This window comes from Entelurus aequoreus, linkage group LG16 (genome assembly GCF_033978785.1).
Source record: "Entelurus aequoreus isolate RoL-2023_Sb linkage group LG16, RoL_Eaeq_v1.1, whole genome shotgun sequence".
NCBI classification, from domain to species: domain Eukaryota; kingdom Metazoa; phylum Chordata; class Actinopteri; order Syngnathiformes; family Syngnathidae; genus Entelurus; species Entelurus aequoreus.
The window spans coordinates 8162166-8186905 of record NC_084746.1 but is presented as its reverse complement, the minus strand read 5'-3'; the positions used below and the strand labels follow the sequence as shown (position 1 = coordinate 8186905).

Here is a 24740-nt window from a genome sequence, read left to right as displayed (position 1 = left end):
ACAAAAAAACAATGAAAGTGTCAACTGTATATGGCTTGTATATATGCATTTTCATGAAAGGAATAAAAAGAAATGATGATGATGAGTTTACAACCCCCCTGGCACTGTTTTGTACTTGTTTTGATTATTATTATTTTTATGATTGTATGCAAATGTTAAATATAAAGGATATATATATATATATATATATATTATATATATATATATATATATATATATATATATATATATATATATATATATATATATATGTATATATATATATATAAATAATATATAAAAGTTTTGAAAATAAAAAAAGCCTTACATTGTACAATTGATTATTAATTGTTATCATGGTAACATAGTACATTTGATTATTAATTATTATCATGATAACATAGTACATTTGATTATTAATTCTTATGATAACATAGTACATGTATTAATTATTATCATAACATAGTACATTTAATTATAAATTCTTATCATGATAACATAGTACATTTAATTATTAATTCTTATCATGATAACATAGTACATTTAATTATTAATTCTTATCATAACATAGTACATTTAATTAGTAATTATTATCATGATAACATAGTACATTTAATTAGTCATTTCTATCATAACATACTACATTTAATTAGTAATTATTATCATAACATAGTACATTTAATTATTAATTCTTATCATGATAACAGTACATTTAATTATTAATTATTATCATGATAACATAGTACATTTAATTATTAATTATCATGATAACATAGTACATTTAATTATTAATTATGATGCTAACATAGTACATTTAATTATTATGATGATAACATAGTACATTTAATTATTATTATCATGATAACATAGTACATTTAATTATTATGATAACATAGTACATTTAATTATTAATTCTTATCATGATAACATAGTACATTTATTAATTATCATGATAACATAGTACATTTAATGATCAATTCTTATCATGATAACATAGTACATTTAATTATTAATTATTATGATAACATAGTACATTTAATAATTAATTATTATGATGCTAACATAGTACATTTAATTATGAATTATTATTATGCTAACATAGTACATTTAATTATGAATTATTATGATGCTAACATAGTACATTTAATTATGAATTATTATGATGCTAACATAGTACATTTAATTATGAATTATTATTATGCTAACATAGTACATTTAATTATGAATTATTATGATGCTAACATAGTACATTTAATTATTAATTATCATGATGCTAACATAGTACCTTACTTAGTCCCCGGCAGTTAGTGGGGTAGTTTACACGGGATTAGCAGGGATTATCCACTTACACTATTTAGTAGCATGAGTCGCCATCTGTCTGTCTTGGGCGTCGCGAGGGAGACGCCGTTCGGTACCTGCTGAGTCCACTCCCGGTAAGAAGACATTTCTGGCTATTATTGTTCACTTTTTGGACGACAAAAAACGTTTCCTGGCTTCTAAAAAGGCGCGCTCTTCAAAGGAGGGCCACACGAGACATGCTGCTTTCAAGTACCGTCGTGAATATGAACACTCTGTGGGGGGAATATTTGATGCTAGGCTAAACATGCTGCTTTCAAGTACCGTCGTGAATATGAACACTCTTTGGGGGGAATATTTGATGCTAGGCTAAACATGCTGCTTTCAAGTACCGTCGTGAATATGAACACTCTTTGGGGGGAATATTTGATGCTAGGCTAAACATGCTGCTTTCAAGCACCGTCGTGAATATGAACACTCTTTGGGGTGGAATATTTAGGCTAAACATGCTGCTTTCAATTACCGTCGTGAATATGAACACTTTGGGGGGAATATTTGATACTAGGCTAAACATGCTGTTTTCATGTACTCTCGTGAATGGGAACACTCTTTGGGTGAATATTTGATGCTAAACTTAACAAATATGTAGAGCTACTATAGAGATTTTGAAAGTAAAAACGGCGTATATCGTTTTGTGTAGTCCGGGTTCCTTGATCGCCTAGTAACACATATGCTGTCCAATCTCCTACATTCCCTGAATGCAGCAAACAAGGTGATAGTAATTACAGGTGTGTGGAAAGTTCGAAGAGCCCAAACGCCGTGATTGCTGCTCAGTGAGTCGACATTTATTCTCTTCTTTAAACTTTTAGTGGGGAAAAAACCTTCTAGTGTAACAATTTGCTCATGTGTGTCGTTTAAACACTTTAGAATTTGACCCCGGGGCTACATGGAGATGTCTAAGACTTAGACAAACTTTATTCATCCACAAGGGAAATTGTTCCACACAGTAGCTCAGTTACAAAGGATGGAAAGTGTAAGGATGGAAAGGATAATGCAGGTATAAAGTAGACTAAAAATGTACCGTAGTAGCAATATAAAACATAACACATATGTAATATTTACATATTATATATAGTATATGATATATACTAATATTTGATATAATATATACAATATAACAATGACCATGTACAATATTACAGTACATGTAACAGCTGCAGCATAAAATACAGAGTAGATCCATCATAAAATATACATTATAAAGAAAGAGAGGTAGCTAACATGTCAGGTAATAGACAGATATCATCTACTGCTGTATGGCCAGTGATTATACAGGTAATAGACAGATATCATCTACTGCTGTATGGCCAGTGATTATACAGGTAATAGACAGATATCATCTACTGCTGTATGGCCAGTGATTATACAGGTAATAGACAGATATCATCTACTGCTGTATGGCCAGTGATTATACAGGTAATATACAGATATCATCTACTTCTGTATGGCCAGTGATTATACAGGTAATGGACAGATATCATCTACTGCTGTATGGCCAGTGATTATACAGGTAATAGACAGATATCATCTACTGCTGTATGGCCAGTGATTATACAGGTAATAGACAGATATCATCTACTTCTGTATGGCCAGTGATTATACAGGTAATGGACAGATATCATCTACTGCTGTATGGCCAGTGATTATACAGGTAATAGACAGATATCATCTACTGCTGTATGGCCAGTGATTATACAGGTAATAGACAGATATCATCTACTTCTGTATGGCCAGTGATTATACAGGTAATGGACAGATATCATCTACTGCTGTATGGCCAGTGATTATACAGGTAATAGACAGATATCATCTACTGCTGTATGGCCAGTGATTATACAGGTAATAGACAGATATCATCTACTGCTGTATGGCCAGTGATTATACAGGTAATGGACAGATATCATCTACTTCTGTATGGCCAGTGATTATACAGGTAATGGACAGATATCATCTACTGCTGTATGGCCAGTGATTATACAGGTAATAGACAGATATCATCTACTGCTGTATGGCCAGTGATTATACAGGTAATAGACAGATATCATCTACTGCTGTATGGCCAGTGATTATACAGGTAATGGACAGATATCATCTACTTCTGTATGGCCAGTGATTATACAGGTAATAGACAGATATCATCTACTGCTGTATGGCCAGTGATTATACAGGTAATAGACAGATATCATCTACTTCTGTATGGCCAGTGATTATACAGGTAATGGACAGATATCATCTACTGCTGTATAGCCAGTGATTATACAGGTAATAGACAGATATCATCTACTGCTGTATGGCCAGTGATTATACAGGTAATAGACAGATATCATCTACTGCTGTATGGCCAGTGATTATACAGGTAATAGACAGATATCATCTACTGCTGTATGGCCAGTGATTATACAGGTAATAGACAGATATCATCTACTGCTGTATGGCCAGTGATTATACAGGTAATAGACAGATATCATCTACTGCTGTATGGCCAGTGATTATACAGGTAATTAGACAGATATCTACTGCTGTATGGCCAATGATTATACAGGTAATAGACAGATATCATCTACTGCTGTATGGCCAGTGATTATACAGGTAATAGACAGATATCATCTACTGCTGTATGGCCAGTGATTATACAGGTAATAGACAGATATCATCTACTGCTGTATGGCCAGTGATTATACAGGTAATAGACAGATATCATCTACTGCTGTATGGCCAGTGATTATACAGGTAATAGACAGATATCATCTACTGCTGTATGGCCAGTGATTATACAGGTAATAGACAGATATCATCTACTGCTGTATGGCCAGTGATTATACAGGTAATTAGACAGATATCTACTGCTGTATGGCCAGTGATTATACAGGTAATAGACAGATATCATCTACTGCTGTATGGCCAGTGATTATACAGGTAATAGACAGATATCATCTACTGCTGTATGGCCAGTGATTATACAGGTAATAGACAGATATCATCTACTGCTGTATGGCCAGTGATTATACAGGTAATAGACAGATATCATCTACTGCTGTATGGCCAGTGATTATACAGGTAATTAGACAGATATCTACTGCTGTATGGCCAGTGATTATACAGGTAATAGACAGATATCATCTACTGCTGTATGGCCAGTGATTATACAGGTAATAGACAGATATCATCTACTTCTGTATGGCCAGTGATTATACAGGTAATGGACAGATATCATCTACTGCTGTATGGCCAGTGATTATACAGGTAATAGACAGATATCATCCACTGCTGTATGGCCAGTGATTATACAGGTAATAGACAGATATCATCTACTGCTGTATGGCCAGTGATTATACAGGTAATTAGACAGATATCATCTACTGCTGTATGGCCAGTGATTATACAGGTAATAGACAGATATCATCTACTGCTGTATGGCCAGTGATTATACAGGTAATAGACAGATATCATCTACTGCTGTATGGCCAGTGATTATACAGGTAATGGACAGATATCATCTACTGCTGTATAGCCAGTGATTATACAGGTAATAGACAGATATCATCTACTGCTGTATGGCCAGTGATTATACAGGTAATAGACAGATATCATCTACTGCTGTATGGCCAGTGATTATACAGGTAATAGACAGATATCATCTACTGCTGTATGGCCAGTGATTATACAGGTAATTAGACAGATATCTACTGCTGTATGGCCAGTGATTATACAGGTAATAGACAGATATCATCTACTGCTGTATGGCCAGTGATTATACAGGTAATTATACAGATATCTACTGCTGTATGGCCAGTGATTATACAGGTAATAGACAGATATCATCTACTTCTGTATGGCCAGTGATTATACAGGTAATGGACAGATATCATCTACTGCTGTATGGCCAGTGATTATACAGGTAATAGACAGATATCATCTACTGCTGTATGGCCAGTGATTATACAGGTAATAGACAGATATCATCTACTGCTGTATGGCCAGTGATTATACAGGTAATAGACAGATATCATCTACTGCTGTATGGCCAGTGTTTTATACAAAGGCAGAAGTGACTTCCATGCCATTAAATGCTCCTTTGACAGTGGGACCAGCCTACCTGAAGTCTACCTGAAGTTCACGGATAACTTCCTCAACCAGCTCACCTTGAAGCTCTAAGTTACCTCCTGCTCACTACCTGAGAAGTATATAAGTGGACGTCCATCCTCCAACGATGCGTACAGACCACAAAGGCAGAAGTGCCTCTCCTCACAGGATCACATACGAGACAGACTTCCATGCCATTAAATGCTCCTTTGACAGCGGGACCGGCCTGAAGCATGGCTCCAAAGCTGCCCCTGCCCAGTGTTCTGACCCGCACCAGTCCGCACTACCAACCAGTTCCTCCGATCCCCTTGTGTGCGGCCGACCAAGAACCCACAGCAGCAGAGGGACTAAAATCCGAGACAACATCTTCCTCCAAATGGACAGCCAACAGTCGAAACAAGATGGTGGCTTGGTGCAGTGCAGTTCCGGCTCTACAACCGCCCTCCTTTCGCCGCAGAGTCCAAGCCCGCAGCTCCAAACGTCACCTTTTTCTGCCTGCAGACGTCCGGTCATGGGTTCTGTTGCCAGCATTTGCACACCTGAAGCCTTCTTGCAAGATAAAGCAGCCAGATCAGAGGAGATGAGGGACATAGACAGAGCTGCCCTGGCCCAGAAGTTCTCTGTGACCAGGAAGTTGTTTGAGACCAAGGTTTCCACGGGCGCTGCTCCGGCTCAGGTGTCCAGATGTAGTCTGAGCAAAGAAAAAGAGAGCTTGGTTCAAGACAAATGCACAAAAGAACTCACTTTAAATATGTGCATTCCAACAACAGACCCTAAATCTCTTACGTCCGATCTGCTCGGCGGGTCTCCATCCTGTGTAAGCTCAAAAACTCAACGAGAAGAAGAGGCCAAAGAAGTGATTGTGGAGCCTAGTTTGAACCCTGAGGAGCCACTCAGGGCTGAGCTTGTCCACGTGAAGTCCTCGGATAGCGATGAAAGCGAGGAAAAGGAGAAGGAATGGGTCGCGTTTAAAAGTGATGAGCTCATGGGGGCAAATGTTGAAGAGCTGGTGGATGAGGTTTTTGAAGAGCCCAGTGTGGAGACGGTGGGACTAAACACGGGGGACTGTCCTGACATGGCTGACAAGTACGAGCAAGTGAGCGAACAATGTCGTGAGACTGAAAGGGAGGAGCCGAGCCAACATGCTGACGAGCCAAGAGAGGAGCTCTCTGAGATGGGTGAAGTGCTAGGCCAAGGGTCTACAAAGGCGGGGAAGGAGACACCTGAGCTGCAGGAATGTGCCAGCATGGAGCAGAAGGTATTGGAAGAAGATGACGATGGAAAGGTTGAGGGAGGCAGGGAGGTCGAATCTTCAGGACAGGAGTGTCATGCAACATCTCCGGTGCAAGGTGTGGACACTTCTTTGCTTTCATTGGAATACCAAGAAATTCCCGGCATTCCTCAACTGCCTGATGGAGATGCAGCAGAGACCTCAAGTCAAAAAGTCCACTTCTCATCAGCACCAATCAAGGTGAGATGTTTTTGAAAGTTCTGTTTTTTGTATCGAGCTTGTGTTCATGCAGAAACGTTAGCCCAGAGCCACGTTTGCATTGTCAGGGTGGAGAAAAGACAAGATCCTACTTGCTGAATAAAACACGGGAAACTGCTGCAGTCTTTAAAGGAACTCACTTTTCAACTTCTTGGGAACATCCACAAGTGTAGCATGTGGGTGTGTATCTTCACAGCTCAGCGACTGTCACTTCACTTGTGTGCTCTTTGTCATGTCCAGGTGTACAACACCTACTCCAACGCGGACTACCACCGACACAATGAAGACATCGACCCGGTGTCCGCCTCGGCCGAGTACGAGCTGGAGAAACGAGTGGACAAGATGGATGTTTTTGAAGTGGAAATAAAAAAGGGTTTGTCTTTTTCTGCCAGATCAGAAACTAAAGAGGAAGCCATGCCTCACACATAACAAATCATCTTCATCATATTTTTCCCCAAACCTCCAGGAGACGATGGCCTTGGTATCAGTATCATAGGGATGGGAGTAGGAGCGGACCAGGGCCTGGAAAAACTAGGAATCTTTGTCAAGACTGTCACTGAAGGAGGCCAAACACACAAAGATGGCAGGTATGTTCTTTTTTGATTAGAAAATAAAACATGGGTTATATTTGGCCTGGATGAACATGTCAACACAAGACTGTGGCAATAGGAGGAAATATAAGTGCGTGCTGGGTAGTTTGGTTAATGGAGGATGCAAGGTTGACCACTTCCTGGCTGTGTAGATAATAGAAATATACAGGCAGAGACTTTATATGCAGTATCAAATATGACAGTTTCATCATGCTGTTTTGTGGCGCCATCGTCCATTAAATGTAGCCTGTGGAAAATACTACCAAAGTACCAATGATTGTCATTGTCACACACACACTAGATGTGGTGAAATTTGTCCTCTGCGTTTGACCCAAGTGCCATGAACGTCAATTGTTTGCCTTTACCCTAGGATCCAGGTCAATGACCAGATCGTGGAGGTGGATGGGGTCAGTTTGGTGGGCGTGTCGCAGCTGTTTGCATCCACGGTGCTGAAGAACACGTCAGGCTTGGTCAAGTGAGATGCTAATATCATTGCTATGCTATGAGTTTGTGTTTACACGACGCTGCAGCACACATCTACACTTTCACGCTTCAACATGTCCGAAAAGGAGTAGGAAGAAGCAGAGCATCAAGTTTGAGCCATTGTATAGGCACATCTGTTGTATATTTGCAACAGAAGTTCTACATTTAGAAGAAGTGCCTCAACTCACAAGCTTAATGGGTTACGTGACAGAGCTCTCAACCCAAAACACTTGTATCTTAAATCAGTTTCGCCCATTGTGATGAAGTAAATCAATGGAATCGGTGCTCGGCTCCTCAAAACTGCACAATTTGAACACGTTACATGCCTTTTTTAAACAGAAAAATACACATTCAGATAAGAAATATTGTGTGAAAAACAATACAACCAAATGTACAGTAGTTTATGAAGTAATGTAACAATGTACAGCATCGGTACCTCCTTCCAGCTGCTTTTCTGTCAAACACACCATCAGCAGCTTCTCTATATTTTCAAGGATAATTATTTAAACGTCTTTGGCTGGTGTTATTGACCATTCTGCTTCAGTATGGTGCAGATGGGCTGTGCTTTGCTCCAACTGCTCCACCAAGTTAGCTAGCGGCCCGCTTCATCACGTTTTTGATCATTTCTTTCTTTAATTCAATGATAATCATGTATGTTTTCCTAAGCACTGTCCTTCACGATCACTTTCTTCTTTTCCATGACCGGAAAAAACAAGTTATGTCCATCTCTAGCCATAAGCTAATGCGAACTGAATGTTGTAGGCGAATCTTACGGGATTCACTGTAGCCAGTGCCATCGCATAGGTGATGACAATTCTAAAGGCCCACACTGCCCCGCACACGCAGGCAATGAATGGTGTAGAGGGGCCTTACTTATATTCTTTCAGGGGGCCCAGAATTCCTAGCAATAGCCCTGACTGTAGCATTTGCAACGCCAACTAGTGGCGGGGATGTTTGTAACTCCAATTTTTGCTTGCAACTTAAAGAAATAATTAGCCAAAAGACAGCTCTTATCTCAAAACACTTAAGTTGGGGCACTCTTTAGTCGAGGTACCGCTGTACTCATCTTTTGAAGACCTCTATTGTTTGAAGAGCAATGCTGGCATCTAGTGGTGTTTTATAGGTATTGCTGGAATAATAATGTGTAATAATTATATTAAAATGAAGTGTTAATCATTTAAAGTCTCACAATAGTTGCTTTTCTCTCAACTTACATGCATGATGGAGTTCCAAGTTTTGTTTTATGTGAAACCTTTGGGATTACTTGGATTTTAGTAGAAATAGGGCATACAATGTGTTGCGATCTTCATGTATATGACTATATGTCTTCTTAAACTGATACTGCACTTAAAATGTCATGTTCTCATTTTGTTTTGTACGCAACAAGTAAACATTGACAGTGCGGGGTGGAAAAAGTATGTGAACCCCTAAGCTAATGACTTCCCGGAAAAGTATGTGACCCCTAAGCTAATGACTTCCCTACGAGTTAATTGGAGCCAGTCGTCAGCCAACCTGGAGTCCGACCGCTGTGATGAGATCGCAGATGTTGGTTAAAGCTGACCTGCCCTATGAAAACCAGACCAGGTTTGAGTGATCTGTTCTCAAGAAGTATTGCCTGCTGTGAACAGTTGTGTTGCTTTCTGAAAACCTGCGATCAAGAACAGTTGACTTACATGAAGCTGGAAAGTGTTTCAAAAGTGTCTACGGTAAGACCGATTGTCTACAAATTCCGTAGGCGTGGTCATCCTGTACAGATGACCGCAAGAACGGTCAATGAAGTGGAAAAATAATCGTAGAATGTCAGCTAGAGACTACATGCTAAGATTTTGAGGATTAATCAACAAAGAGGAATAAACAAGAATGGAGTTCATGGTAGGAAACCACGGAGGAAGCCACTCCTGTCAAAGAAAAACATTGCAGAAGAGCACCCAGATCAGGAGTCACCAACCTTTTTGAAACCAAGAGCTACTTCTTGGGTACTGATTAATGCGAAGGGCTACCAGTTTGATACACACTTAAATAAATTGCCAGAAATAGCCAATTTGCTCAATTTACCTTTAACTCTATGTTATTATTAATAATTAATGATATTTACACGTAATTGAACGGTTTAAAAGAGGAGAAAACACGAAAAAAATTACAATAAAATTTTGAAACATAGTTTATCTTCAATTTCGACTCTTTAAAATTCAAAATTCAACCGAAAAAAAGAAGAGAAAAACTAGCTAATTCGAATCTTTTTGAAAAAATTAAAAAAAGAATTTATGAAACATCATTAGTAATTTTTCCTGATTAAGATTAATTTTAGAATTTTGATGACATGTTTTAAATAGGTTAAAATCCAATCTGCACTTTGTTAGAATATATAACAAATTGGACCAAGCTACATTTCTAACAAAGACAAATCATTATTTCTTCTAGATTTTCCAGAACAAAAATTTTAAAAGAAATTCAAAAGAGTTTGAAATAAGATTTAAATTTGATTGTACTGATTTTCTAGATTTGCCAGAATAATTTTTTTGAATTTTAATCATAATAAGTTTGAAGAAATATTTCACAAATATTCTTTGTCGAAAAAACAGAAGCTAAAATGAAGAATTAAATTAAAATGTATTTATTATTCTTTACAGTAAAAAAAATAAATTTACTTGAACATTGATTTAAATTGTCAGGAAAGAAGAGGAAGGAATTTAAAAGGTAAAAAGGTATATATGTTTAAAAATCCTAAGATCATTTTTAAGGTTGTATTTTTTCTCTAAAATTGTCTTTCTGAAAGTTATAAGAAGCCAAGTAAAAAAATTAATGAATTTATTTAAAACAAGTGAAGACCAAGTCTTTAAAATATTTTCTTGGATTTTCAAATTCTATTTGAGTTTTGTCTCTCTTAGAATTAAAAATGTCGGGCAAAGCGAGACCAGCTTGCTAGTAAATAAATACAATTTAAAAAATAGAGGCAGCTCACTGGTAAGTGCTGCTATTTGAGCTATTTTTAGAACAGGCCAGCGGGCTACTCATCTGGTCCTAACGGGCTACCTGGTGCCCGCGGGCACCGCGTTGGTGACCCCTGACCTAGATGTTCCACAGAACTACTGGTAAAACATTCTGAGGACATATAAAACCAACATGGAGTTGTTTGGAAGAAAGGCACAATGTGATGTGAGGGGGAAAAGACAACACACCAACATCAGAACCTCATCCCAACGGTGAAATGTGGAGGTGGCATCATGGTTGGGGCTGCTTTGCTGTCTCAGGGTCTGGATGGATTGCTGTCGATGACAAAAGAAGTCTTTCCCAAGTTTATCACGACATTTTGCAGGAAAACTTTAAGACTATCTGTCTGCCAACTGAAGCTAAAGAGAGGATGGGTGATGATGCAACAGGACAATGACCCAACTTTATATGCATTCTAGAAAAATGATGCTTGAACTCCAGTTTGTAAAAAAAACTATCAAAACATAAAGTTCACTGCATCCTCCTGGCTAGAGAATGTTACTGGCAAATGAACTGTAGACTTCCAAACGTTGACAATGTGAGCGTTCTGAAAAAGCTTGAGAATATGTATTTTTAGTAAATGTATCTGAGTGATGACCCATTCCTCCTCTCACCTCTGCAAGGTTTCGGATTGGCCGAGACAAGGAGGGGGTAGAGAGTGAGGTTGCACGCTTAGTCAATGAAAGCCTGGAATTGGAGAAGGCAACGCAAAAGGAAAAGGTACACGGTCTCAAATAGTCCTGAGAATAAGGGCGTGATTGCGTAATCATTTGTCTGTGTCCTACTTAACAGAATGCGACAAGCAAGGAGTCCGAAAGTGATGATTGCGTGTCCGAGGAAGAGGATGAAGATGAGGAGAATGCATCGATACTTTCTTGTCTTGATGGCGACCAGGTGTGCCTCAAATACCGACAGGTACGTAGTTTGGTGCTGAAGAACCTGTTGTGTCTTATATCTGCTTAAAAGTCTCCCTGGAGATGATCTCAGATCTGATTGGAGAGCTGGTCGTGTTCTGAGTCACTATTGTGCTCACCTTGTCTTGACAGCTCGGCTCCAGACTGCCAAGTCCAGCAGCCCAGCTCCAACAAGCCAGAGAGAAGGTAGGTCAGTTGCACGCTAAATCAATCACATTTGGGACAGTCTGACCCATTTTCACGGCGTTATTAGGACACGGGCCTCTTTCCAACACCTCAAACTGCTGGCTAGTTCATACCTGGCATAGCAAAAGTCACACAATCTGTGGCGGCCATCAAACCGTGTGAGATCAGTGACTTTTAGTTGGGAGTTTGAGATAGGAGGACTTAGCAAGTGTATGCTATTGGTGGTGCTTAAAATAGATCTCTTTGGGTACCCAATTGAAGATGATGGCTTCCCTTTTGTGTTTTGGCCATACCGTATGCTACAAACGTTAAAATGGTGTTTTCCCTCCATGCAGTTGAAAGCTTATGAGGAGCAGCAGGCGAGCTGGGAGAGCCAGAAGGCTGAGCTGGAACAAAAAGTGGAGGATGGAGAAGAGAAGGCTGACAAGCTAGAAAAGTAGGATATTATAATGAGCCGTAAGAATGGGGATGGGTACTGAGCTCGGTACTTTTATAGGTACTGACCGATTCACTTCACCTCAAATCTAAGGGTGCCATATTACGTCCGGTTGCAGACTTGGCACCGGCCCAAACACTTGGCAGGGAGTCGAGCAGTCAGAGCGGACTCAGACGGACTTCCTCTGGGTCCTGTTCCAATTTTCCATGCCAACAAAGCAAGAAGGCAGCGCTCAAAAAGTTACATTGAGGCTCCACTTTTACAAAAAGCGCTAACTCAATGTTAAGTTACCTTGGATTTGCCATAAACATGCTACTTATTAGCTTGAGCTATTTCAATACCTCCACATTTGGCAATGGAAACTACAACTAAGATGCACGTTACAATCTGCTGTGATAAGTAAATACTTTGAATATAACAAAATAAAAGACCGGTACATTCAACTTGACAGCAAAGACTACTTCCTGACTGAGGCTAAGTCTATGCACTACTGCCATCTAATGTCTTGGAATTAAAACTTTAAAAAGTTGATTAAACTACGTACAGTACTTGCAAATGCACTACTGCCATCTAATGTCTTGGAATTGCCACTGCAAGTGAAGTTGATGAAACTAGGCTATATAGTACAGTACTTGCAAGTGTTCAATTAAAAACGTTTTTTAAACAATTGAACAGAGATAAAAGTCCCCAAAATGTTATTGTTGAGTAGCAGTATGAACAAAGCTGGTCAAACGAGGTCTCAATTTTCATTGCTGTTTAAACGGGCGTCACATTTGTCTTGTAGACGAGTGCATCATTATTATTATTATTATTATTACTATTATCATCATTATTAGATGCAAGTGGGACAACAAGCATACTCAAGTGAAAAGAGGATGATGAGTTTTAAAAGTAGCTCAAAGGATCAGTTGCTTTGTTTTGCAGTGGCTAATATAAATAGTTGTTGTAAGTAGGGATGCACTTACTGTACAACACATTTGGCTTGATGGATGCATTAATAATAATCATAATAATAATAATGTTTGATGGATGCATTAATAATAATATTAATAATGTTTGACGGATGCATTAATAATAATAATAATGTTTGATGGATGCATTAATAATAATCATAAACATTTTAATAATGTTTGATGGATGCATTAATAATAATAATATCAATAATGTTTGATGGATGCATTAATAATAATAATAATATCAATGTTTGATGGATGCATTAATAATAATCATAATGATTTTAATGTTTGATGGATGCATTAATAATAATAATAATATCAATAATGTTTGATGGATGCATTAATAATTATAATAATATCAATGCTTGATGGATGCATTAATAATAATAATAATAATGTTTGATGGATGCATTAATAATAAAAAATAATGTTTGATGAATGCATTAATAATAATAATACTAATGTTTGGATGCATTAATAATAATAATAATAATGTTTGATGGATGCATTAATAATAATAATATTAATGTTTGATGGGTGCATCAATAATAAATATTAATGTTCGATGGATGCATTAATAATAATGTTTGACGGCTGCATTAATAATAATAATAATAATAATAATAATTGATGGATGCATTAATAATAATAATAATAATATTAATAATGTTTGGATGCATTAATAATAATAATAATAATAATAATGTTTGATGGATGCATTCATAATAATAATAATATTAATATTTGATGGATGCATTAATAATAATAATAATAATATTAATGTTTGATGGATGCATTAATAATAATAATATTAATGTTTGATGGATGCATTAATAATAATAATTAGGGATGTTCGATAATGACTTTTTTGCCGATATCCGATATTCCGATATTGTCCAACTCTTAATTACCGATACCGATATCAACCGATACCGATATATACAGTCGTGGAATTAACACATTATTATGCCTAATTTGGACAACCAGGTATGGTGAAGATAAGGTCTTTTTTTTTAAAATAATAAAATAAGATAAATAAATTAAACATTTTCTTGAATAAAAAAAGAAAGTAAAACAATATAAAAACAGTTACATAGAAACTATTAATGAATGAAAATGAGTCAAATTAACTGTTAAAGGTTAGTACTATTAGTGGAGCAGCAGCACGCACAATCATGGACTGTATCCCTTGCAGACTGTATTGATATATATTGATATATAATGTAGGAAGAATATTAATAACAGAAAGAAACAACCCTTTTGTGTGAATGAGTGTAAATGGGGGAGGGAGGTTTTTTGGGTTGGTGCACTAATTGTAAGTGTATCTTGTGTTTTTTATGTTGATTTAATAAAAAATAAAATAAAAATAAAAACGATACCGATAATAAAAAAAAAAACAATACAGATAATTTCCGATATTACATTTTAAAGCATAAATCGGCCGATAATATCGGCAGGCCGATATTATCGGACACCTCTAATAATAATAATATTAATGTTTGATGGATACATTAATAATAATATTAATGTTTGATGGATACATTAATAATAATAACAACAATATTAATAATGTTTAATGGATGCATTAATAATAATAATAATAATGTTTGATGGATGCATTAATAATAATAATAATAATAATAATGTTTGATGGATGCATTAATAATAATAATAATATTAATAATGTTTGATGTATGCATTAATAATAATAAATAATGTTTTCACACAAGTGTGAAAATGAAGGTTGAAGCATGCATGTTGTTGAGCAGGTACTGGCAGGAGGCCCAGACCCTGTGCAGGCTGGTCAGTCAGCGCCTGGCGGACGCCCAGAGCCAGTCAGACGGCCTGGAGGTGAAGTACTGCAAGGCTAAGAGACTTCTGCGAGACTACCAGAGCAGGTAATCACTTAATTCCTTCCCAATTAGCTGCGATTATACGCCGCTAATCTCTGCGGGATTCAACCTTTCAACAAAGTAATGTTTGTGCAGGGAGGAGGAGGCGCAGAGGAGGGAGGCAGACTTGTGTCAGGAACTAGAGGAGCACAGGGAGACCATAGGAAGACTTCAAGCTCAGGTCAGGAACTTGGCTAAATCTTACACCAAAATGTCTTCATCGTGCTACTGCCCTCTTTTCTTCTCAGCTGGAGGGGAAAGAACCGCAGTCCGGAGGGCAGAGTCTGGCCTCAGGTAGGTAGCGGGCTTTGGGAGACATGTTGCACCTGTTTCTAAGTGTCATGTCTCAGATCCAGACTGGCATGTGGTGGTTTCCAAGTGTCATGTCTCAGATCCAGACTGGCACGTGGTGGTTTCCAAGTGTCATGTCTCAGATCCAGACTGGCACGTGGTGGTTTCCAAGTGTCATGTCTCAGATCCAGACTGGCACGTGGTGGTTTCCAAGTGTCATGTCTCAGATCCAGACTGGCACGTGGTGGTTTCCAAGTGTCATGTCTCAGATCCAGACTGGCACGTGGTGGTTTCCAAGTGTCATGTCTCAGATGCAGACTGGCACGTGGTGGTTTCCAAGTGTCATGTCTCAGATCCAGACTGGCACGTGGTGGTTTCCAAGTGTCATGTCTCAGATCCAGACTGGCACGTGGTGGTTTCCAAGTGTCATGTCTCAGATCCAGACTGGCACGTGGTGGTTTCCAAGTGTCATGTCTCAGATCCAGACTGGCACGTGGTGGTTTCCAAGTGTCATGTCTCAGATGCAGACTGGCACGGGGTGGTTTCCAAGTGTCATGTCTCAGATCCAGACTGGCACGTGGTGGTTTCCAAGTGTCATGTCTCAGATCCAGACTGGCACGTGGTGGTTTCCAAGTGTCATGTCTCAGATCCAGACTGGCACGGGGTGGTTTCCAAGTGTCATGTCTCAGATCCAGACTGGCACGTGGTGGTTTCCAAGTGTCATGTCTCAGATCTAGACTGGCACGGGGTGGTTTCCAAGTGTCATGTCTCAGATCCAGACAGGCACGTGGTGGTTTCCAAGTGTCATGTCTCAGATCCAGACTGGCACGGGGTGGTTTCCAGGTGTCATGTCTCAGATCCAGACTGGCACGTGGTGGTTTCTAAGTGTCATGTCTCAGATCCAGACTGGCACGTGGTGGTTTCTAAGTGTCATGTCTCAGATCCAGACTGGCACGTTGTGGTTTGTAAGTGTCATGTCTCAGATCCAGACTGGCACGTGGTGGTTTCTAAGTGTCATGTCTCAGATCCAGACTGGCACGTGGCGGTCCCTGGCACACAGCGACTGGACTGCAGTGCTCACATAGCCCGAGGTCAGCTGGCCCAGAAGTCCCGGCGCCACCCGCCCTCCCGTGACAAGCTGAGAGAGAGCTTGAAGAAGGAGGTGAGTCCACTACTTCACCTTTGAAGGAACATGGCCGTCACTCCCTTGCCTCTGCAGGATGGAGGTCAAGGGTCACCACCGCAGGCGGAGGGGATGGTGCCAAGCCAGGACGTGACCCCGCCCATCTACAACACTGACACCAGCAGCCCCCCCCACACCAAGTCCTCCTCATCCAGAAAGTCCAAGAGGAAGATTCCTGACTTCAGGTGCGCTCGCCAACATGAGGGATGTACTTTGAACTCTTGTAGTGTGGCAAGTTTCCTTATGTGGAATTACTCACTACCACAAACACTAACCTTTACCACAAACACTAACCTTTACCACAAACACTAACCTCTACCACAAACACTAACCTTTACCACAAACACTAACCTCTGTGACAAACACTAACCTCTGTGACAAACACTAACCTTTACCACAAACACTAACCTCTGTGACAAACACTAACCTCTGTGACAAACACTAACCTCTACCACAAACACTAACACTATGACAAACACTAACCTCTGTGACAAACACTAACCTTTACCACAAACACTAACCTCTGTGACAAACACTAACCTTTACCACAAACACTAACCTCTGTGACAAACACTAACCTCTGTGACAAACACTAACCTTTACCACAAACACTAACCTCTGTGACAAACACTAACCTCTACCACAAACACTAACCTCTACCACAAACACTAACCTCTGTGACAAACACTAACCTTTACCACAAACACTAACCTCTGTGACAAACACTAACCTCTGTGACAAACACTAACCTCTACCACAAACACTAACACTATGACAAACACTAACCTCTGTGACAAACACTAACCTTTACCACAAACACTAACCTCTGTGACAAACACTAACCTCTACCACAAACACTAACCTCTACCACAAACACTAACCTCTGTGACAAACACTAACCTCTACCACAAACACTAACCTCTGTGACAAACACTAACTTCTACCACAAACACTAACCTCTGTGACAAACACTAACTTCTACCACAAACACTAAACTCTGTGACAAACACTAACCTCTGTGACAAACACTAACATCTACCACAAACACTAACCTCTGACAAACACTAACCTCTACCACAAACACTAACCTCTACCACAAACACTAACCTCTGTGACAAACACTAACCTCTGTGACAAACACTAACCTCTATGACAAACACTAACCTCTACCACAAACACTAACCTCTATGACAAACACTAACCTCTACCACAAACACTAACCTCTGTGACAAACACTAACCTCTGTGACAAACACTAACCTCTATGACAAACACTAACCTCTACCACAAACACTAACCTCTATGACAAACACTAACCTCTGTGACAAACACTAACCTCTACCACAAACACTAACCTCTATGACAAACACTAACCTCTACGACAAACACTAACCTCTACCACAAACACTAACCTCTGTGACAAACACTAACCTCTACCACAAACACTAACCTCTACCACAAACACTAACCTCTGTGACAAACACTAACCTCTACCACAAACACTAACCTCTACCACAAACACTAACCTCTGTGACAAACACTAACCTCTACCACAAACACTAACCTCTACCACAAACACTAACCTCTATGACAAACACTAACTTCTACCACAAACACTAAACTCTGTGACAAACACTAACCTCTGTGACAAACACTAACCTCTGTGACAAACACTAACCTCTACCACAAACACTAACCTCTATGACAAACACTAACCTCTACCACAAACACTAACCTCTATGACAAACACTAACTTCTACCACAAACACTAAACTCTGTGACAAACACTAACCTCTGTGACAAACACTAACCTCTACCACAAACACTAACCTCTGTGACAAACACTAACCTCTGTGACAAACACTAACCTCTACCACAAACACTAACCTCTATGACAAACACTAACCTCTACCACAAACACTAACCTCTGTGACAAACACTAACCTCTATGACAAACACTAACTTCTACCACAAACACTAACCTCTGTGACAAACACTAACCTCTACCACAAACACTAACCTCTGTGACAAACACTAACTTCTACCACAAACACTAACCTCTGTGACAAACACTAACCTCTACCACAAACACTAACCTCTGTGACAAACACTAACCTCTATGACAAACACTAACTTCTACCACAAACACTAACCTCTGTGACAAACACTAACCTCTACCACAAACACTAACCTCTGTGACAAACACTAACCTCTACCACAAACACTAACCTCTGTGACAAACACTAACCTCTACGACAAACACTAACCTCTATGACAAACACTAACCTCTACCACAAACACTAACCTCTGTGACAAACACTAACCTCTGTGACAAACACTAACCTCTATGACAAACACTAACTTCTACCACAAACACTAACCTCTGTGACAAACACTAACTTCTACCACAAACACTAAACTCTGTGACAAACACTAACCTCTGTGACAAACACTAACCTCTGTGACAAACACTAACCTCTATGACAAACACTAACCTAGATGACAAACACTAACCTCTACCACAAACACTAACCTCTGTGACAAACACTAACCTCTGTGACAAACACTAACCTCTACCACAAACACTAACCTCTACCACAAACACTAACCTCTGTGACAAACACTAACCTCTACCACAAACACTAACCTCTGACAAACACTAACTTCTACCACAAACACTAAACTCTGTGACAAACACTAACCTCTACGACAAACACTAACCTCTATGGCAAACACTAACTTCTACCACAAACACTAACTTCTACCACAAACACTAACCTCTGTGACAAACACTAACCTCTACCACAAACACTAACCTCTACCACAAACACTAACCTCTACCACAAACACTAACCTCTACCACAAACACTAACCTCTACCACAAACACTAACCTCTATGACAAACACTAACCTCTACCACAAACACTAACCTCTATGACAAACACTAACCTCTGTGACAAACACTAACCTCTACCACAAACACTAACCTCTATGACAAACACTAACCTCTACCACAAACACTAACCTCTGTGACAAACACTAACCTCTACCACAAACACTAACCTCTATGACAAACACTAACCTCTATGAAGAGTCTGATTCCAAGTCCGATATATTTGGTGTTTGGTTGTTGTTGTTCCTTACAAAGAGTCTGATTCCAACGTGTCCTTGCAGTGGTCTGCGTAAGTCCCTGGGCAAGATGAAGAACCAGAACGGGCGCACAAGGTCAGTGAACTTGGCCTCCTTCAATGCTTGTGTCACATGACCTGACACGTGTTTGTGCCCAGGGCGTCTTGTGGCCACCTGGCGCAGGTGCCCTCCCAAGTGTCTCCATCAGGCTCCGCCTCCTCCATGCCCTCCTGCTTGCCCTTCACCTGGTTTGGGGAGCGTGGAAGAGAGAAAGAAGAGGTGGGCGAGAGAGGCGTCGGGTGGAAGCTGCGCTCCATGTCCAGCAGCAGCCTGCCTTACCTGACCACCTCAGGGCGAGGAGATCAGGTACGCAAACACCTGGGCTGGTGTCCTGCCTTTGCTCGCTGAGGCTAGGTTTTTAGCACGTACTGGCCCCGGTCTGCACGCGCTGGCCCCGGTCTGCACGCGCTGGCCCCGGTCTGCACGCGCTGGCCCCGGTCTGCACGTACTGGCCCAGCTCTGCACGTACTGGTCCGGGTCTGCACGTGCTGGTCTGCATGCCGCAGATGTGCAGGTGCAAAGTCTCCTTTCTGTCGCTTCCAGAGTGTTGGCTTCAGCTGGAAGGGGCGTGGCTCTAATCACTGGAAGGGGCGTGGCTCTAATCACTGGGAGGGGCGTGGCTCTAATCACTCGCTTTCTGGTCACTCTCTCTCTTTCACCTTGTCTTCCTCGGAGGTAAGCAGCCTTTCCTTCCTTCCTGTCGCCTTGCTTCATCCTTTGTGCCGCTCCAAGTCCTGAGTGTGTCCTGGTCACCTCTCATGCCTGCAGACCCTGGACCAGGCGGAGGAGGACCAGCCGTGGCAAAGTGGAGCGGTGTCTGGGTGGAGCAGCAATCACGTGAGTCTGTGGCTGGCGGCCGCCAACATGGAGGCATGTGTGGCCCACCTCTCAGCTGCAGGAGTGGACGGCACACAGCTGCTGGCCATGGACAAGGACAAACTCAAGGTCAGCACTGGCACATTTTGGACAGCACCGAGTACTGTTCAGTTAGCACGTCAACATTCCATTCCCATTCTTTGGGGTGACGTTTACAGTCTCCTAATATATTATTTGCTAAACGGATGATAATAAAACAAGTTAGAGGCTCTTGATGTACGATTTAGACGCCAACTGTTGGCTGAAAAACGTCTTTTGAGAGAATTAATTTAAAAAAAATCAGAGAATGTTCATCAATCTAATACAGCAAATACAAATAGAGCAGCTCCAACCCAATCCCAGCTTTACAATATATAGGATGGAAATTGACATCCATTTTCTACCGCTTGTCTCTCTCAATACTAAAAAAATGAAAAATACAAATGATTAATTAAGGGTGTAATATCAGTAATATCTTGACAATAATGTCATAATCTTGGTGTGTAGTTTTATTCTAGCACTTTAGCGTGTGCCGGGTCTGAAAGTAAACTACATCTCCCAGAATCCTCTGCGCAGGAAGCAAGAAGTGAAGTGTGTTCGTACGAGATGAGAAGAATTGTTCTCTACGGACATTTCATTCAATTCTCTCCAGAACTTCTTGAGTTCTGTTGCTTGCAAACAAACAAACAAACGACATAACCTCTTTGGCGCAGGTAAGAAAGTCTGCGTTCTGCAAGCAAGGCGCACCACTTTCGTCTGGAGCGTTTCCAAGGCAACACAGTTGTTGTGCACGGATGGAAATCACAAAACAAACTGTGCGTCGCAGGAGATATTGAGTATATAATATTCTTGATGAATCTTCAATCCATCATCCTTTTTTTCAAGCGCTTGTCTCTATCCAGCCACATTGGACTAGTCCATCCATCCATTTTATACCGCTTGTCCCCTGGACTAGTCGCCACCCAGAAAAGATATTTGAAGGCAGCGGAGCTAAACATGAGTTTGGGAGATATTTAAACTCTTAAAAGTTAAATTGCTTGTTAACATTTCTTAAAAACTGCATATTGCAGGCTGATATTAAATGTCCACTGTGGAGGACACTGCTCTGCAGAAAGTCAAAGTTGAAAGAAACTAAAGTGAACATTTGTTGTGTCACACCGGATGTTTACATTGTCACGTTAAAGACACACAACTGGAACAGCGGATGTTCTTGTACTTAAAATACAATTGTTGTATGATCAGAAGAGTTGAGCATTATGTTTAATTACAGTAGATGTTTAATTACAGTTATGTTTAATTACAGTAGATGTTTAAATCCTGACACTTCACACTAACATTTTCACCAAGTCATTTTATTTCCCTGGTCTTAATACTGGGATCATATCCTACTGTCACATGTTCATACCTTTACATCCTTAATAATTATATCAATAATAAACTTTTTTTCAAGAATCAAAAACCAAGTATTTAAAGGCCTACTGAAATGAAATGTTCTTATTTAAACGGGGATAGCAGATCCATTCTATGTGTCATACTTGATCATTTCGCGATATTGCCACATTTTTGCTGAAAGGATTTAGTAGAGAACATCGACGATAAAGTTTTGGTCGCTGATAAAAAAGCCTTGCCTGTACCGGAAGTAGCGTGACGTCACAGGTTGAGGAGCTCCTCACATTTCCCCATTGTTTACACCAGCAGCGAGAGAGATTCGTACCGAGAAAGCGCATTAATTTGAGCCAGGATGAAAGATTCGTGGATGAGGAAAGTGAGAGTGAAAGACTAGAGTGCAGTGCAGGACATATCTTTTTTCGCTCTGACCGTAACTTAGGTACAAGCTGGCTCATTGGATTCCACACCCTCCCCTTTTTCTATTGTGGATCACGGATTTGTATTTTAAACCACCTCGGATACTATATCCTCTTGAAAATGAGAGTCGAGAACGCGAAATGGACATTCACAGTGACTATTATCTCCACGACAATACATCGGTGAAGCACTTTAGCTACGGAGCTAACGTGATAGCATCGTGCTTAACTGCAGATAGAAACAAAACAAATAAGCCCCTGACTGGAAGGATAGACAGAAAATCAACAATACTACCAAACACTGGACATGTAAATACACGGTTAATGCTGTGCCGCCTGGCGAAGCCTAGCAATGCTGTTGCTAACGACGCCATCGAAGCTAACTTAGCTACGGGACCTCGACAGAGCTATGCTAAAAACATTAGCTCTCCACCTACGCCAGCCCTCATCTGCTCATCAACACCCGTGCTCACCTGCGTTCCAGCGATCGAAGGACTTCACCATGATGATCGGTGCGGTCGGCGGCCCGGAGACGGAGGAAGTCAACCCAGACAGGTGAGGACAGCGGTGCGGCAGAGGTGCGGCAGCGGTGCGGCAGCGGTGCGGCAGCGGTGCGGCGGCGGACGGCGTTGTAGCTTTTGACGACACTCCGGCTGCCATCAGAGTCGGCAAGAAACATATATTTCCCCAAAGTTACGTACGTGACATGCACATAGCGAGACACACGTACGGGCAAGCAATCAAATATTTGGAAGCCAAAGCTGTACTCACGGTAGCGCGTCTGCTATCCAAGTCAAAGTCCTCCTGGTTGTGTTGCTGCAGCCAGCCGCTAATACACCGATCCCACCTACAACTTTCTTCTTTGCAGTCTCCATTGTTCATTAAACAAATTGCAAAAGATTCACCAACACAGATGTCCAGAATACTGTGGAATTTTGTGGTGAAAACAGACGACTTAAGCTGGCCACCGTGTTATTCCAAAATGTCTGCTTCAACCATTGACGTCACGCGCATACGTCGTCATACATAGACGTTTTCAGCTGGAAGTTTCCCGGGTAATTTAAAATGTCACTTTATAAGTTAACCCGGCCGTATTGGCATGTGTTGCAATGTTAAGATTTCACCATTGATATATAAACTATCAGACTGCGTGGTCGCTAGTAGTGGCTTTCAGTAGGCCTTTAAATAGATTCTCATTATGAATTGATTTAGAATCGGGATTAATAAAAAATGTTGGGTTTTTTTTTGAGCAGCCCTACAAATGATGGTCAAGATGGAGGTTGAATCCTCTTTACTTTGTCTTAGCTGAAGCAGAAGGGGAGAATTGGGATTGACTTCTTTTCTCATGTTGTGGAATTGTTGAGCAACAGCGTTTGGAAGCAGTTCAATGGAAATCAGTGCCACATGTAGACCACTTCTACAATGTTGTTGTAATGACAAAGGAGTACATAACTAGTGCCAAATGTAGACCACTTCTACAATGTTGTTGTAACGACAAAGGAGTACATAACTAGTGCCAAATGTAGACCACTTCTACAATGTTGTTGTAACGACAAAGGAGTACATAACCTTAGTGCCACATGTAGACCACTTCTACAATGTTGTTGTAACGACAAAGGAGTACATAACTTTCAGAGATGGGTCCTTAGGCTCCATCCCTTTCAGAAGAACTTAGAAATGGAGCAGTATATTCATTTGTACGGTTGGCGCCCTCTGGTGGCCAAAGTTGTTAAAAGCATGTTGTGCTGTCAGGCCCTGGGCGTGAGTTTAATAGCATGTTGTGCTGTCAGGCCCTGGGCGTGAGTCAAAGTGAGCGCTGTGCCCTGAAGAAGAAGCTGAAGGAGCTGAAGAAGAGAGATGAGAAGGTGAGACGTAAGGAGAGAGCCAAGAAGGAGAAAGCATGCTTGATGATGGACAACATGAAGAGGCCACACACTGACACACTTCCTAGGACCGAGTCTCTGCTCTAGAACTACTTCTCTTGGACCTTCACCAGCATCTTACCTCTTTTTTTATACTTCTTTTAAATTCTATCTTTTAATAAATAATGATTTCAAATTTTA

General features: G+C 40.3%; 2 protein-coding genes across 6 annotated transcripts in view; one reads left to right on the top strand and one right to left on the bottom strand.

Annotated features, from left to right (window-relative positions):
- Positions 1-1504, bottom strand: part of LOC133631567 (rap guanine nucleotide exchange factor 4-like) — a 115579-nt gene extending 114075 nt beyond the window's left edge. For 2 of the 4 annotated variants that reach the window (XR_009821488.1, XM_062023904.1), the window contains exon 1: positions 1329-1504. The gene's annotated coding sequence lies outside the window, so the exon portion shown is untranslated. The remainder of the gene's footprint in view (positions 1-1328) is intronic. The other 2 variants (XM_062023901.1, XM_062023902.1) reach the window with 1 other exon arrangement.
- Positions 1505-1956: 452 nt separating this feature from the next.
- Positions 1957-24740, top strand: LOC133631566 (neurabin-2-like). 2 transcript variants are annotated; one of them, XM_062023900.1, is made up of 19 exons: positions 1957-2108; positions 5418-6889; positions 7148-7280; positions 7374-7494; positions 7868-7972; positions 11595-11691; positions 11764-11886; positions 12018-12071; positions 12407-12507; positions 15233-15361; positions 15452-15536; positions 15604-15649; positions 16672-16808; positions 16866-17014; positions 20003-20053; positions 20116-20323; positions 20561-20692; positions 20786-20962; positions 24468-24740. In XM_062023900.1, exons 2-19 carry the CDS (start codon positions 5546-5548, stop codon positions 24645-24647), a joined length of 3372 nt encoding a protein of 1123 aa, XP_061879884.1. In that variant the 5' UTR covers positions 1957-2108; positions 5418-5545; the 3' UTR covers positions 24648-24740. The 2 variants fall into 2 exon arrangements, with proteins under 2 accessions (XP_061879884.1, XP_061879883.1); XM_062023899.1 differs by having other exon boundaries at positions 16630-16808.